This window comes from Pomacea canaliculata, linkage group LG8, assembly GCF_003073045.1.
Source record: "Pomacea canaliculata isolate SZHN2017 linkage group LG8, ASM307304v1, whole genome shotgun sequence".
In the NCBI taxonomy this organism is placed as follows: domain Eukaryota; kingdom Metazoa; phylum Mollusca; class Gastropoda; order Architaenioglossa; family Ampullariidae; genus Pomacea; species Pomacea canaliculata.
Window position 1 is genome coordinate 18,261,931 of NC_037597.1, and position 12,819 is coordinate 18,274,749.

Genomic DNA, 12,819 nt, shown 5'->3' on the forward strand with positions numbered 1-12,819 from the left:
ACTACCACAACTACTATGCATCATGAATGTGATTCAAGCCATGGATGCATTTAGAAACTTGCACAATATTTCAGGTTCTGTATGTGCGCAGGCCTCTCTCTTCATACCTTAGTTTCTCCCGGCTGGGTCTTCTTGGGTTCGGCAACCATATTGATGAATGAATAAACCTTGGCATATAGAAAGATCGGTAGATTGTTTAATACGATAATGCTAATGAATAAACTTGTGCCAGTTCTCCAAGAGAGAAATTGATTAGGAAGTGAGGTGTTAAATGCTTATCTCAGGGCTATAGCTTTTTTTATGGGTAGTGTCTCTTTCTTCTCCCTCTTTATCTTCACCAACCCTCAATGGAATCAGGTACATGTACCTATTCCACATCTGGGTCAACTGTGGAAAGTCATTTGTGTGGCACAATTATTAAGGTAAAGTCTTCTGATTCAGATGCCAGTCCACAAACCAATAGGGTGTCAGCTCTCTCTCAGTGGGCAGATGGGAAATAAAAAATCAATTGGAGTGTTGATCCATGAACTTAAAAATATTTTTGGAAGCTTCATTGGCCACGGTTAAGGGTTTGGTAGTATAATTATGAACAATTTTTTTCTGTCTGAATCAGTAAATTTGATTTAATCACTAATTATTATTATTATGCTGATACACCATTATTATTATTATGCAGCTACACCAATCTGGTGTAAATGAATGAGTAAACTCAAGATAATATATATGGTAAAGTATACCCCATTGTTTTTTTAATACAACTCTTGTTGCTTTTTTCTTCCATTCTGCACTACGTGTGGTTTGGTTAGGGGGTTGGCACCCTTTGCTTTGTTCAGATATGTTGCTCTTGATACTTCTTAAAAACATAGCAAGCCTGGAGTGGAGTGGACTTGCAAAATCCCTTTCTCAACAGACCAGCACTTGTTAAATAACCCATTAGGAGAACATGCTGGGACCTGTTTTCCTTGTAGTCCAACTCTAACCACTTGCACCTGCACTGTTATGAGTTTTATCAGGAAACCTATGGTTGGGTCACAGTACCCTCACCTCCCCACGTGCAGGGGTGACATTGTGAAAGTCAGGCACAGCTGACAAGCATCTGTGCAAGCACATCACAAAAAGTGGGAAACTAGTTCATGTCAAGTAAATGAAAACATCCACATCTGAAACGCGGAGCTTGAAGGGTCCAGCCTGCATCAAGCAACCAGCATACTCTGTTGTGACCTCCATGGATTTCATGATCAGTGGCAGAAAAATATGCAATGCTTGATAAAGATTTGCGAAAAAAATGAATAAGACAGGTGAAATAGTTTGAAAGAAGGTTTCTTGGTTTAACTTTGAAAACACAGACAAGGTGATTATATATTTCAGCACAAGGGATTTTATTTACAATGTCAGCAGATATCAAACTGCTCTTTTCAACACCATTGCTCATAGAATCAGTAAAGTGTAAACAAGTAAACCATGGAATATTGATTAAACATGTCATCTGCAAAGTAATATTCACAACCAGACATATCCTTAATATAAGCATGCATCATCACACATTACCAAGCATGGATGCATACAAACCACCGCATTCAACAAAGCCCAGATGTGAAATATTACATTATTTTGAGACAGGTTACACATTCAAGTCCACAGGTCTTGCAAATTGCTTGAAATCCAACAGAACATTAAAAAGTATTATTACTGAAGACAGAAAGAGGCCATTAAAGGGGTTCAAGGGATAAACAGCTTTCATTCAGGCTCTTTAGCTCAGAACACAGTTTTGTTTAAAATAAACATCACTAACATTGAGTATAGTTACATTTGGATTCCTTTCTTAAAGCGTCAAACCCCTTTAAAAATGTACAGAAAGCAGACATTTTTAAATGTTTATATGGTTTTGCTGTCAGAGTCATCCCAATGAAGGTAAATCTTGCTATGACATACTCACATGAGTCAAAGAGATTTCATAATTTTAATATCTTCATTGGAAGCTTTACTGTGCAAAATGTTTGTGTGCTTCAAGAGAATGCAACTAAATTGTGGAGGGAAGGAGGGTGTGCGTGTGCACTTGCAGAAGTGTACTTCTAATTGTGTGCATGAAGAGCATGTCAACACATACACATTTTCATGTTTTTAGGTATATATAAATAGTTTTGAAGAAACTTAGCAAATATAAAGAAATTAAAATCTTTTTAAGTTACTCTTCATACCAAGAGCTGAGAAATGGCCTACAAATTATCAGATAATCATTAAATAATTCATGAAACCAATATGTTAGGTTTAGTGTTGTCGCAATGTCATTCATTGTCTTGGGCTGTATAATTTATCCGTTCTCACAATCAGTTTTTCACAGACGTGTAATACTTGAGCAATATATCCCATTCATTGCACAAATATATCCATTCGTGTCCAGAAAATATGCATATATATTATATATGCTGTAAATTATGCAAATGTAAAAATTCTATTTCTAGAATTTTTCTATTTTTGCAGAGGTTAGCTATAATAGAATAGATTTTTTTTCTATTTTCCATACTCCATCACTTCAACTTCCATCGGCTTTCAGACTTAAATACCAGCATCGAGAAGACAACTGATGATTCCCCCAGTTTGATAAGGACTGTTGGCAAATGATGAGCAAGTAGCTTCCCACATTAATGTCTTTTGAAAAGAGCATAATCAGATGTCCCTTTCTTTTATAAAGCAAGCATCTGCACAAGGATTCTCCAGGCAGTGGCAGAGCAGCAGGAAAATTTACTCATATGTAAACATACATCATAGTTATCTCTATTTTTGATGCATTCAAGACATATATACTTGCATGCATGACACACTCTCACACATGCACACAAACACATGCAACATAATGGTTGCTCGATTTGATTGTCTTCTACAGAGTTTCAAGTTGGCAGCTCGCATGAATGCAGTAACTTGTTTACTGGCACTGCCATACTTATTCAACAAAATTGAGGGTCTTATTAAGGAATTGTAATGAACACTAACAAGAAAAATATTGATAATCAAAAATGAAACTAGTCTTCACTTACATATGTGAACCCAGAAGACTAATGCATAAAAAGAAATGCTTTCATGTCTTTTAGGTATATATATATGGTTTTGAAGAAACTTAGCAAATACAAGAAATTAAAATTCTTTTTAAGTTACTCTTTATACCAAGAGCTGAGAAATGGCCTACAAATTATCAGATAATCACTAAATAATTCATGAATCCAATGCTTGTGTATGTTTACTTGAACAAGTAGACTAAAAGAAATAGTAAAACATATTGAACTAGATGAGTTTCTTTCGTTTATGTGATAAATTCATTTTTTTCAAACTACAGCATTCAAAAGAACTTAATTCCTACAGCAGCTGATTAGAAAACATAATTTTAATTCATGGTTGTGAATTAAATAACAGACATTAAATGTAAGATATGAGAGGGAAATAACTTTCATACTCATTCATTGCAAATAATCTTCACAGCCAATGCAGTAAGCACTGCTGAATGGGTTAATGTCCGATTAGGTCAAGAAACATTGAATGAGAATCTCTGAAGCAAAAAAAATAGTGATAAGCAGTGCAGGCAGTTCTCAATTATAATACATATGGTATTAAAGCTTTTCTGCTTCTTGGATAATCTTTGAACTTTTCCAGATACCACCTGAAAAAAAAAAAATAAAACTTTTTTTCAAGATGTACAGTTCAGTAGTAATGGGTGTTTCTTCAAATCAACTTCATGTAAGGCACAACTATAGCTGTTAAACGGGAGAACACTCTCCACCAACCCACCCACTTGTACTCCACTCCCTGGACACCATAGATAAAGAAAGGTACCCACCCTGCACCAGGGAATAAAGAAATGTAACAAGGGAAAAAAAGACACAGAACTTCCTCATTTGTTCATTTAGCCCCACTGGGAAAGACAATGTATATGTTATGATAAAAACTGTTAATATTTATATATATTTCTGTTGAAGGTTAATAAACCAACATGGAAAAACTTTTTAAAAAAAACCCATTCTTAACCTAAGTGTCCTTGCTGACAGCCATTTCCTCAACCATTTATCTTTTATTAGGTGCATAAAAATAGATCTTTAATTTTCCTTCTTTGAACTAAAAATGTTCGTTTGTATATGGTCACTGTTTGCTGCTTCTCTGGATGTGCTTGCATATATTTCTTGATAACTGACAAAAACCATCAGACTACTCTCAAGGCGGAAATCATTCAGATGTAAGCTACCTCACAGGAACAATTTACTAAGGTAATTTTTTTTTTATTTTGCTGGTAAAAGTAGATTGTTTTCTACTTGCCTGTGATGGTGGCAAGCGCGGGGTCCAACATTGCATGCAGTGAAGATGGCAAAGACTAAGGTTGGCAGCGTCCCACACATGATGGCAAAGCCAGACCATTCTAACATTTCTCCCAAAAAGTTGGCACCAGACACATACTCAAACATTCCTCCTGTTTTAAAAAGAAAAAAACATGGTCCCCAAGCTATAAAATAACTGCAGCGATAACATTAAAGGCAAGTTAGTGAATGTGGACTGGTCAGTCTAAAAGTTCCAAAACATTAAAAACAAATACTGTCACAGATGATTGGGAAGAGAATGTGTGAATTTTGTGAACATTTTTTCTTTGTTTTTATTTGTTTGATTTCTTTTCATTTATTTGTTATTTCTGAACATTTTTGCAAGGTTAAAATACTCCACAAGATTTTATTTTAAATATTGTGCTATAATAATAATAATAAGACACAGAAACAGGTTAGAACATATAATGTACTGTAAACTATTTTTATACCATGTAAAATGTTTACATTTACCTATAATTATTTTGAGATCAGGGTATTGCTTAGCTCCGCAAAATCTTCAAAAAACAAGACTGCAAAATTATTTAATTTTAGCAGCAAAAATTATTTTCATAAATTCTGGTTTAAAAACTAAAGTCTGCCAGCTTCGTGTACTCACCAAATGGTATTTTGTATCCACTTTCCCCTGTCTTGCGCAAACATCTTAAGATGTGATCAGAGTGAATATTTATTGCCATCCCAACAAAGAAAACCACAATACCTGAAAAGAAATCAGTACTTTGTTTTTCATCTTAAGTCAATCGACTTTAAAATTAAAGATGGATAATGTGCATTTATCTGCATACATTTCATGATAAAAACATGTTTGTTAAGCATTAGATAAATAATAATTTACTGGAAAGAGATGATTAACCTTGCTGTCTTTTTTCAAATTATGTTTGTGTTTTTCTGTAAAACACTTTGAGCCCACCTAATGGTGGGGAAAAGCGCAATACAAATCAACGGTTATTATAATTAGACTAAAAGACTTCATAATTACAGATAATCATAAAAAAACATAAGCAGTACAATTACAAGAACAACAGATAATTATTTTTTTTTTGTTTTAAACTGAAAGAAAGAAACTGGGGCATTAAAAGTAGAGCCACATTTTTCTAATGCACCAACCCAATAATATTTTTCAAATGTGAAGTGTGTTGCCAAGTCCACTCATACAAGTCATGTAAGGTTAATAGTGAACATCATTGAAAGCATGGTTGCAGACTGGCAAATGCTTTAAAAGCAAAAACCACCAGGGTAGACAGGTGCAACAGACTGTGACATTAGCAGGATCTTAGTCTCCTACAAAGTTTGCCACCTTTAATTATCAAGATGCATCTTTTCAGAACAATGAGTTCAACCTTGTCCTGTTATATATGAATATTGGTGAAAGTCTGTTGATTATTCTGTTTACTATATCATTTCTCTAAAGCACTCAGTGCATATTATTGGAAAAGCGCTATATAAATGTTCATCATCATCATTATTATTATTACAAAGTTAAGTCTGAAGAAAACTATCAGGTATAGTTAATGCAGGATAGCACAAAGAAATTTCACACAGTGTTGCTAGCTACAGCAACGAAACAACTTATTTAATCACATCATCAGCTGCCAGGATAACCACATCATGATTAAGCATGAGACAGTTTCTGACTATTTCAGAGCTTAAGTTCCTCACAAGAAAACATTTTCTGCTGAACAGAATGGTCCGTGGCTTTTGCTTTTCACCCCAAAACTGGCAAGAAATTTTAACACCTGAAATGATTAGACTGGGAGAAAAAACTAACAGGTGAATTAATGCTACTTAGTAGTCATGACCACAGTAGACAGGAACATTAAGCTCAGCATCAAATACTTTGAGGATGTCTGGTTTACATGCAACCTTTCAGAGGTTGAGAGCTTGACCCAAGCAAAGTTTTTTACTTTGTGATACCTGTGTACTTGCCCATTTCAGATATCCATGTTAATTAATTTGATGAATAAATGAAGGCCTGTGCTGGATGGCCAGAAAAGTACACACACCTAAACCTCTTCCTTCTCCCTTTTCTTAGCCAGTTAAATTCTTATAGTGGGAGTTAGAATGAAGAACTGTGTCCAAGAGGTCATGTCAGCAATAGTGTGACATGTGCCATCATTTCAAAATGGCAGTCACTGTTATTAATTCTGAATGAATTAGTGCAAATTAATTCTATATTTATCAAACATATTTACATTAGTTACAAATTCTGTCTGCTATTCCGTACCTGTGTAAAACTGCACTTGTGAAACAGTTTTTTGTAGGTCTGCATACTTAAGAAGATGTCCAGCTTGCACATACCCATTCAGCAAACAGAAGATAAATGCTGCTACAAATGGGAAGAGAGGAGTTGGTTTTCCTCCTTGATCAAAAACGGGAATATAAAAGTTCTGCAACAAATGAAAATCCTACAGCTTAGTTTTTGTACATCAAGTACATATATATATACATATTGTACTGTAAATAAGTGATTTTACTCTTCATCTTTGATGATGATACAAGAAAGCTCGTTTGCTATGAAACCTAAAAATGTCCAGTCATAGAATGAAGTTCTTTTTTATTTAAATTAATTAATGGTGAAAACATCAGCAAAGGGAGGCAAGCAGTCCATTTTATTGCTGTTGTCAGGAGTAACAGCAACTGGACACAGCTTTGCAGCTGACGCCTGTCTGCACTTAACCTTCTCCATCATCACTAAGGAGAAAGAGTTAATGGAGTTACAATGAGTGGCCTCTGCAAAGAATAAGCGGCCAAGTTGGAGCCTGACCAGATGGGTAAATATGTTTGGGAAAGAATGCAAATAAGGACTCCACCAGTCCAAACATACTGGCTTTGTGTGCAGGTTAAATGAACGGTAACGCCCGGTCACTGACATCTGATAGGCCTACCAGTGCATGATTGTACCTGGCTGCTATGCAGCTGGAGAAGTTAAGACACCAATAGAATTACAGAGCGACCAGCCACTTCACTGACTGCTACACTTTAATGACACTTGGCTGCACAACACACAGTTTATCACTGACTGTTACACCTTCATGACACCTGGCTGCACAGCACTCACTGCAGCAAAATATAACTAAGCAAAAAGAATCATGTCTTTGTTACAATAGGGAAACTAACAAGCAGATTTATTCTCTTAAGCTGACTTTTGAACTGCTATCACAAAATTAGAAATCATATCCTTTTTTAATAGTTTTAACATTGCAGATTATTAAAGTCATTATCTCACCTTGATAGAATTTCTTTAATTAACATAAGAAAGCAAACTTGGTTAACACTCCTTCAAACAAGTAGGATGTAATCAACAATAATGCAATTGAACAAACTGTTTAGCTATTAAGAGCAGCAAACTTTAAAAAAAAGGTCATGCTAAAAAGTGTTTGTAGTAATTGTATATTATGTATATTGTTACTCATACTAAATCTTTTTGACAAGGCTCTCATACAGCTTTCAGGTATACAACCCTTAAGATCTGTAAAATGTCTTCACTTTGATCCTGGTTCCCGTGAATAATACATCAAACAGACTGAAATATTGTCTTGCTTCATTCATCTCACTTTCCACAGTAACCAGACACGTTTTCGGTGAACAGCCTCATCTTTTCTCAACTCAAATTTTGAAAAATTCTCGTAAGTAGCATAGAAGCAAGAAATCCGATTGTTTTTAGTTCAAGGCTTTTATATGTGAGTATTTAGTACTTTGCTGTGCGATGTTTAAAACAGTTTGTTGGTACCGTGAAACTGTGTGACGTCAGCTGTGTGGGCGGCGCTACAAACGACTTTTTATCTGATTACCATCTCACCCACCCCACCCTCACTCGCCCCCACTCCTGCCTTTTCGCTCCGGTTGTCCCTTACACGCATCTTTATTTCTCCCGGATATCTCTGTTTGACCTCACGTTTCCGTCGGAAGGTTAATTTGTCTTTCATTTTTTACTGCTGTCTCCCACTTTCTCTCTCTCAAACCACACGCGCGCACACACACACACAGTGTAGGTAAAACCTATCAGTTATTAGTTAAAGTCGGTGGATGAGTAATTAATTCTATAAGAAGACTTGCTCGACGGGATCAGCGCTCGGTAAGCACTGCGCAATTTCTGGCCGTTAATTGTTTATGATACGATGAGGATGAATTTATTGGTTCATTCGTCCATCCCTCGCCAGATGCCAGCTGACTTCATTCCAATTAAACTGGTCTGCCGGTCCCGGATGAGCTCACCATCACAGAACAGTGAAGATTTCTACAAAGCCTATTTGAGTTGATGATAATTAAAGTTTCTTGAGACTGACTTGACAGTAATTACAGAATTGTGAGCGGTACACAACAAAGGTGTGATCACCAAGCGGTCTGGGAGATGCTCAGGATGATCGTGCTTGTGAAGAAAGCGGAGCTTCATACTTCTGACGAAAAGTAATTTTGATTTATTTGAACTGGTTATAGTTTGACTGGAGACCACCTTCAGAACACCTCGAGTGTCGGTGAGTTGACAAGCAAAACGCTGCCCTTGTCACCATACTCACACGCGCCGCATCGACAGCTTGAAGCCGCCGACAAGCAAAGATGCCCACCCGCCACCCGTCATCACCCTGATCGCCGTAACCGGAGTGAGCGTTTTACCTGTCTGTCGGAGATTACCGGACAGGTGAGAGAGCCTGTGACGTGACATTTACAGTGACGTGCGCTACAGAGACGTGACTCGTCTGGAAGGCTGCTGTCGCTGAAGTTGTCGCGCAGGTTTTTGTCCCAGTCCCCCCTCTCCTCTTTCACTCTATCATCATCTCATCCCCCTCCCTTCTCTTCTTCCCCAGGTTTTTGACACACAGAGGATGCGATAATGGTAAGAAAAACAGCATCTTGATGCGGACAAATAAAAACTCGAGAAAAAAACAAAAAAAGTCTTACCTTTGCACATAATGAAGCAAAAAGAGAGCCAACGCCACTTGGTTCCTCCACTGACCGATCATGGGATTGACAGAAAAGTTTATCAGATACAGCGGCACCAGCAAGGAGGGTAGCTCCTGTAAGAACCAGGCCAGCTTGACGGGTATCCGGATGCCGAAGCCCTCCCGCGAGTAACGTCCGTACGGCGCGCTGACGAACTGCAGGGAGAGGGCGACGGCCAGGCCCCACACCACCAACACGTAGCACAACAACTCCATGACGGCCGCCTCGTCCCGCACGCACTGCCGCAAGTGCCGCAAGTACCGCACGCACACGTCTGCCATCGCCATGATGGCCAACTAGAGGAGGGGGGAGAGAGTTGATAAACTAATAGCGCGCTGCCTTATATCTCTGCCAATCATGGTGGAGGGCCGCCCACCAGGCCACGTGACCGCACGCCTTGTTGTCACAACGGCCCACAAGGGGCTGGCTACGGCGGTGGGCGAGGAGGGTTCACCATGGCGTTCGGAGCAACGAATGAATGGCCGGCTCCCTGGTTTGTTGGTCATGTTTGGGGCACCGGAACTTGTTTATTGACAGCACGGCGCCAGGAAAAGGACCGTTGTTGTTGTTGTGTGGTGGAGAGAGGTTGCACCCAGCGTCTCTGGCAGTCTGGTCGCGGCACCCGGGGTGGGTTGTCTGTCTGCTGCAATCAGGGTGCAGTGTCCTCAGGGTTGTGGTGCTCATCATCAGGTGGTGGACAGGTGCTGACATGTGTGTGGATAATTTTGTGGGTCTGAGATGGAGATTGAGTTACAAAGCAAAGTATCTTGCGAAAGGTGTGTAAGTTTGTTTGTTTGTTTGTTTGTTTGTTTGTTTGTTTGTTTGTTTGTTTGTTTGTGTTAAATATTTGGAGTGCCAGTAAATTCGGACATTTCACAAACGATCGTTGCGAAATTGAAACTAACAATTTTCTTGTGGCAAGTAAAAGTAGATTTGTCAGTTTAAATAATTACTACTGTCAAATATTGAAAACTATTAATATGTAGGCCCCCGTTTTATTCTTTTTTTTATTTTTATAAAATAAGCTTAAACAGAAAATTTGTACTTGTGAAATAAATATTTTGAATGTTTGGAAAATCCTTCTGTGTGAGTGAAGTACTGAGGTGCAAACTAAACGACTTTATAGAAAGCGAAAGCGGAGGTCAGGACAGTAACTGACTGACCTTTGTTGACAATCTAGTGATGACAGTTTGGTCGTCATTGTCATCATGAGTGGTTGACCGCGCTGACAGTTGGATAAACTGTAAAATGTAGCTACTACAGCGGGTATGGGGCGCGTGATACTTCCTTCATTATTCTGCTGGTTAGAAGGCGGGCATTGGAAATTTTTATAATTTGATAATTTAATTATTTACTTTTTTCGTCTTTCTGTCTGTCGCTCCCCTCCCCAGACAGTCACGTATTAAATGTTCAACAGTAGACTCGAAAAAAGATAATTTTACATTTTATTATTTTTTTTATGGAAAAAGTGGGGGATGTGTATTTTCGTGGGCCTCTAGCTGGCGCTTTGTTAAAATGAAAACAACAGGTCATTTCATTCTTGATAATAAAATTACCAAACTATTCTGTTCTATTTATTTGTTTATTTTCATGTTTGCTGCTTGAAATATACTCAAACTGCCGCCTTGTCTTCCTGTCATTGTTGTGGGGTTGGGCTGGGCAAGGACCGTTTCCCCGGTGTTTCGGTGTTGAGTCCCGAGGACTGGTGTCGCTCTGAGGTTCGTGGTTTCCGCCAGTCACAGGCTCGGTCCACAGAATGATTGTGGGAATGTACGAGCAGACTCTTCTCCTTCTGTCGCTCCCAGCGCCTGCTGACTGTGCACTTTCTTGTTGTCCGCCGCACCGTTAGGGTCTGACTACAGAATTCTCAATGAACAGAGCCAGTGGAGTTCCGGAAACACAACAATCGCTCTTTGTTTGCACATCACCATAAACACAATAACTGAGAGAAATGCTGCTGATGGTCACCTGCTGCCATGTTAGCTCCTAGAGTGTGGATGGGTGGATGGGTGGATGGATGTGTGGGTGGGTGGCAGTAAGAGAGAAGAGTGTGGAAGCAGAGAGAGGGAGAGAAGAGTTCCCACTTGGTGTAGCCGCGGGCATTGTGTGCGGGTGTTTGCAGGAAGGAGGCCGGGTAAATACCAGCAATTGATTGCACGATCAAATTGACAGCAAAACAGAAAGAAAGAAAAGACAGCCTTTATTCTTGGTGTTTGAAGACCACCGCGCATGCGTGCACACACGGGTGGAAAGCTGACTGGGAGTGAGAGAGAGAGAAAGCCGTTAATTGGAAGGAGAACAGGTTAGGTGTGTGACTTGAGATGGACAGGTAGATAGATGCCTCTTACACTACAAATTAATAAATATTCCCTGACTTTTTTGTACGCAAGAAAGGGACAAATAAAAATGTTGCTGGTGTAAAATTCCTCTACACACAAACAAACAGCAGACAATGTTGCCAGTCAGTGTCCATCTTCAATGTCCTTCTGGTCTTCTGCTGCTGTAACCTCTTCCTCTGTCCTGCTTTTTTCTTCTTTTTTCTTGCTCTTTTGTTTTTGTTATTGTTGTTTTTGCTCCACCCCACCCCCAAGCCTCATCACCATCCCCTGATGTGAGGATATGACAACTGACAGGTGCAGAGATTTGTTCGACTTTGATTTAACCGTCGGTTTCTTCCACAAATCTTTATTATTTTAACAATCTAGGGTTGGGCTGCTTCCGAAGAGAGAGAGAGTTGTAAAAGCCTCCATCAGAAGTGATTTCAAAATGCCTTCAGCAAGCGCCAGGCTCCCAGAAGACAAGAGAACCTGCATCACCGGATGATTGCTTTGCACGGTTCACTGACCCCGTTGGCGAGGTCACGTTGTTTACTTGTCACCTTCCCTCTGTTTACTGATGACGTGGCGGTCTCAAGCAGGGCTGCTGCCACCTGCCTGGGCATGGGGAATACATGAACTGTCTGGAAACAAGAAAACAAAAGAAAAAAGTCTTTGGCGGGATAATGTTACGGATTAAAATCCCGTAAAGTCGACAACTGATGTAAATTGTCTTAGTTTCAAACATGTTTGGAGTGTAGACATGATGCCTGTGTGTGTGATATCTTACATCCATTTTGTTTGTGAAAACTGTTATTCGACTTGAATTCCGTCTGCTTTCGGATCGGTGTTAGGCTTTGAGAGACCAGCGTGGCCCGAGAAACTTTCTGGTGATGCAGTTGGCTTCATATGAAAAGATTTCTTTAAAAGATGAATCGTTTGGGCTGGCAAGGAGTATGAGGTTTATTTCAATGGTTTAAAAAATGTTTTTCCAGTTTAATATATAAAAAAAATGTAAAAAGTCTATCATTTTATGTCTCGTCAAAAATTACTAAGCGCTTTGTAATGCTCTGAGATATTTTATAATCCGTTTTTCTTTAATGATAGTCTATAATGGTCTGGAGTTGTTTTTGTTGTTGATGTTGTTATGCTGGCTGTTGCTTTTGTTGTTGTTGTTTTAAAGGAACAAACTCTTTTTACTG

The 12,819-nt window shown here is 38.9% G+C and overlaps 1 protein-coding gene across 1 annotated transcript; it reads right to left on the reverse strand.

The window, feature by feature from the left end:
• Window positions 1-3,225: 3,225 nt before the first annotated feature.
• LOC112570399 (3-oxo-5-alpha-steroid 4-dehydrogenase 1-like) lies at window positions 3,226-9,808 on the reverse strand. Its single transcript, XM_025248816.1, has 6 exons — window positions 9,710-9,808; window positions 9,261-9,626; window positions 6,586-6,748; window positions 4,960-5,061; window positions 4,303-4,453; window positions 3,226-3,652 (listed from the first exon to the last, which is right to left on the reverse strand). The coding sequence occupies exons 1-6, from the start codon at window positions 9,806-9,808 to the stop codon at window positions 3,586-3,588; spliced, it is 948 nt and encodes a 315-aa protein (XP_025104601.1). The 3' UTR covers window positions 3,226-3,585.
• Window positions 9,809-12,819: the final 3,011 nt, after the last annotated feature.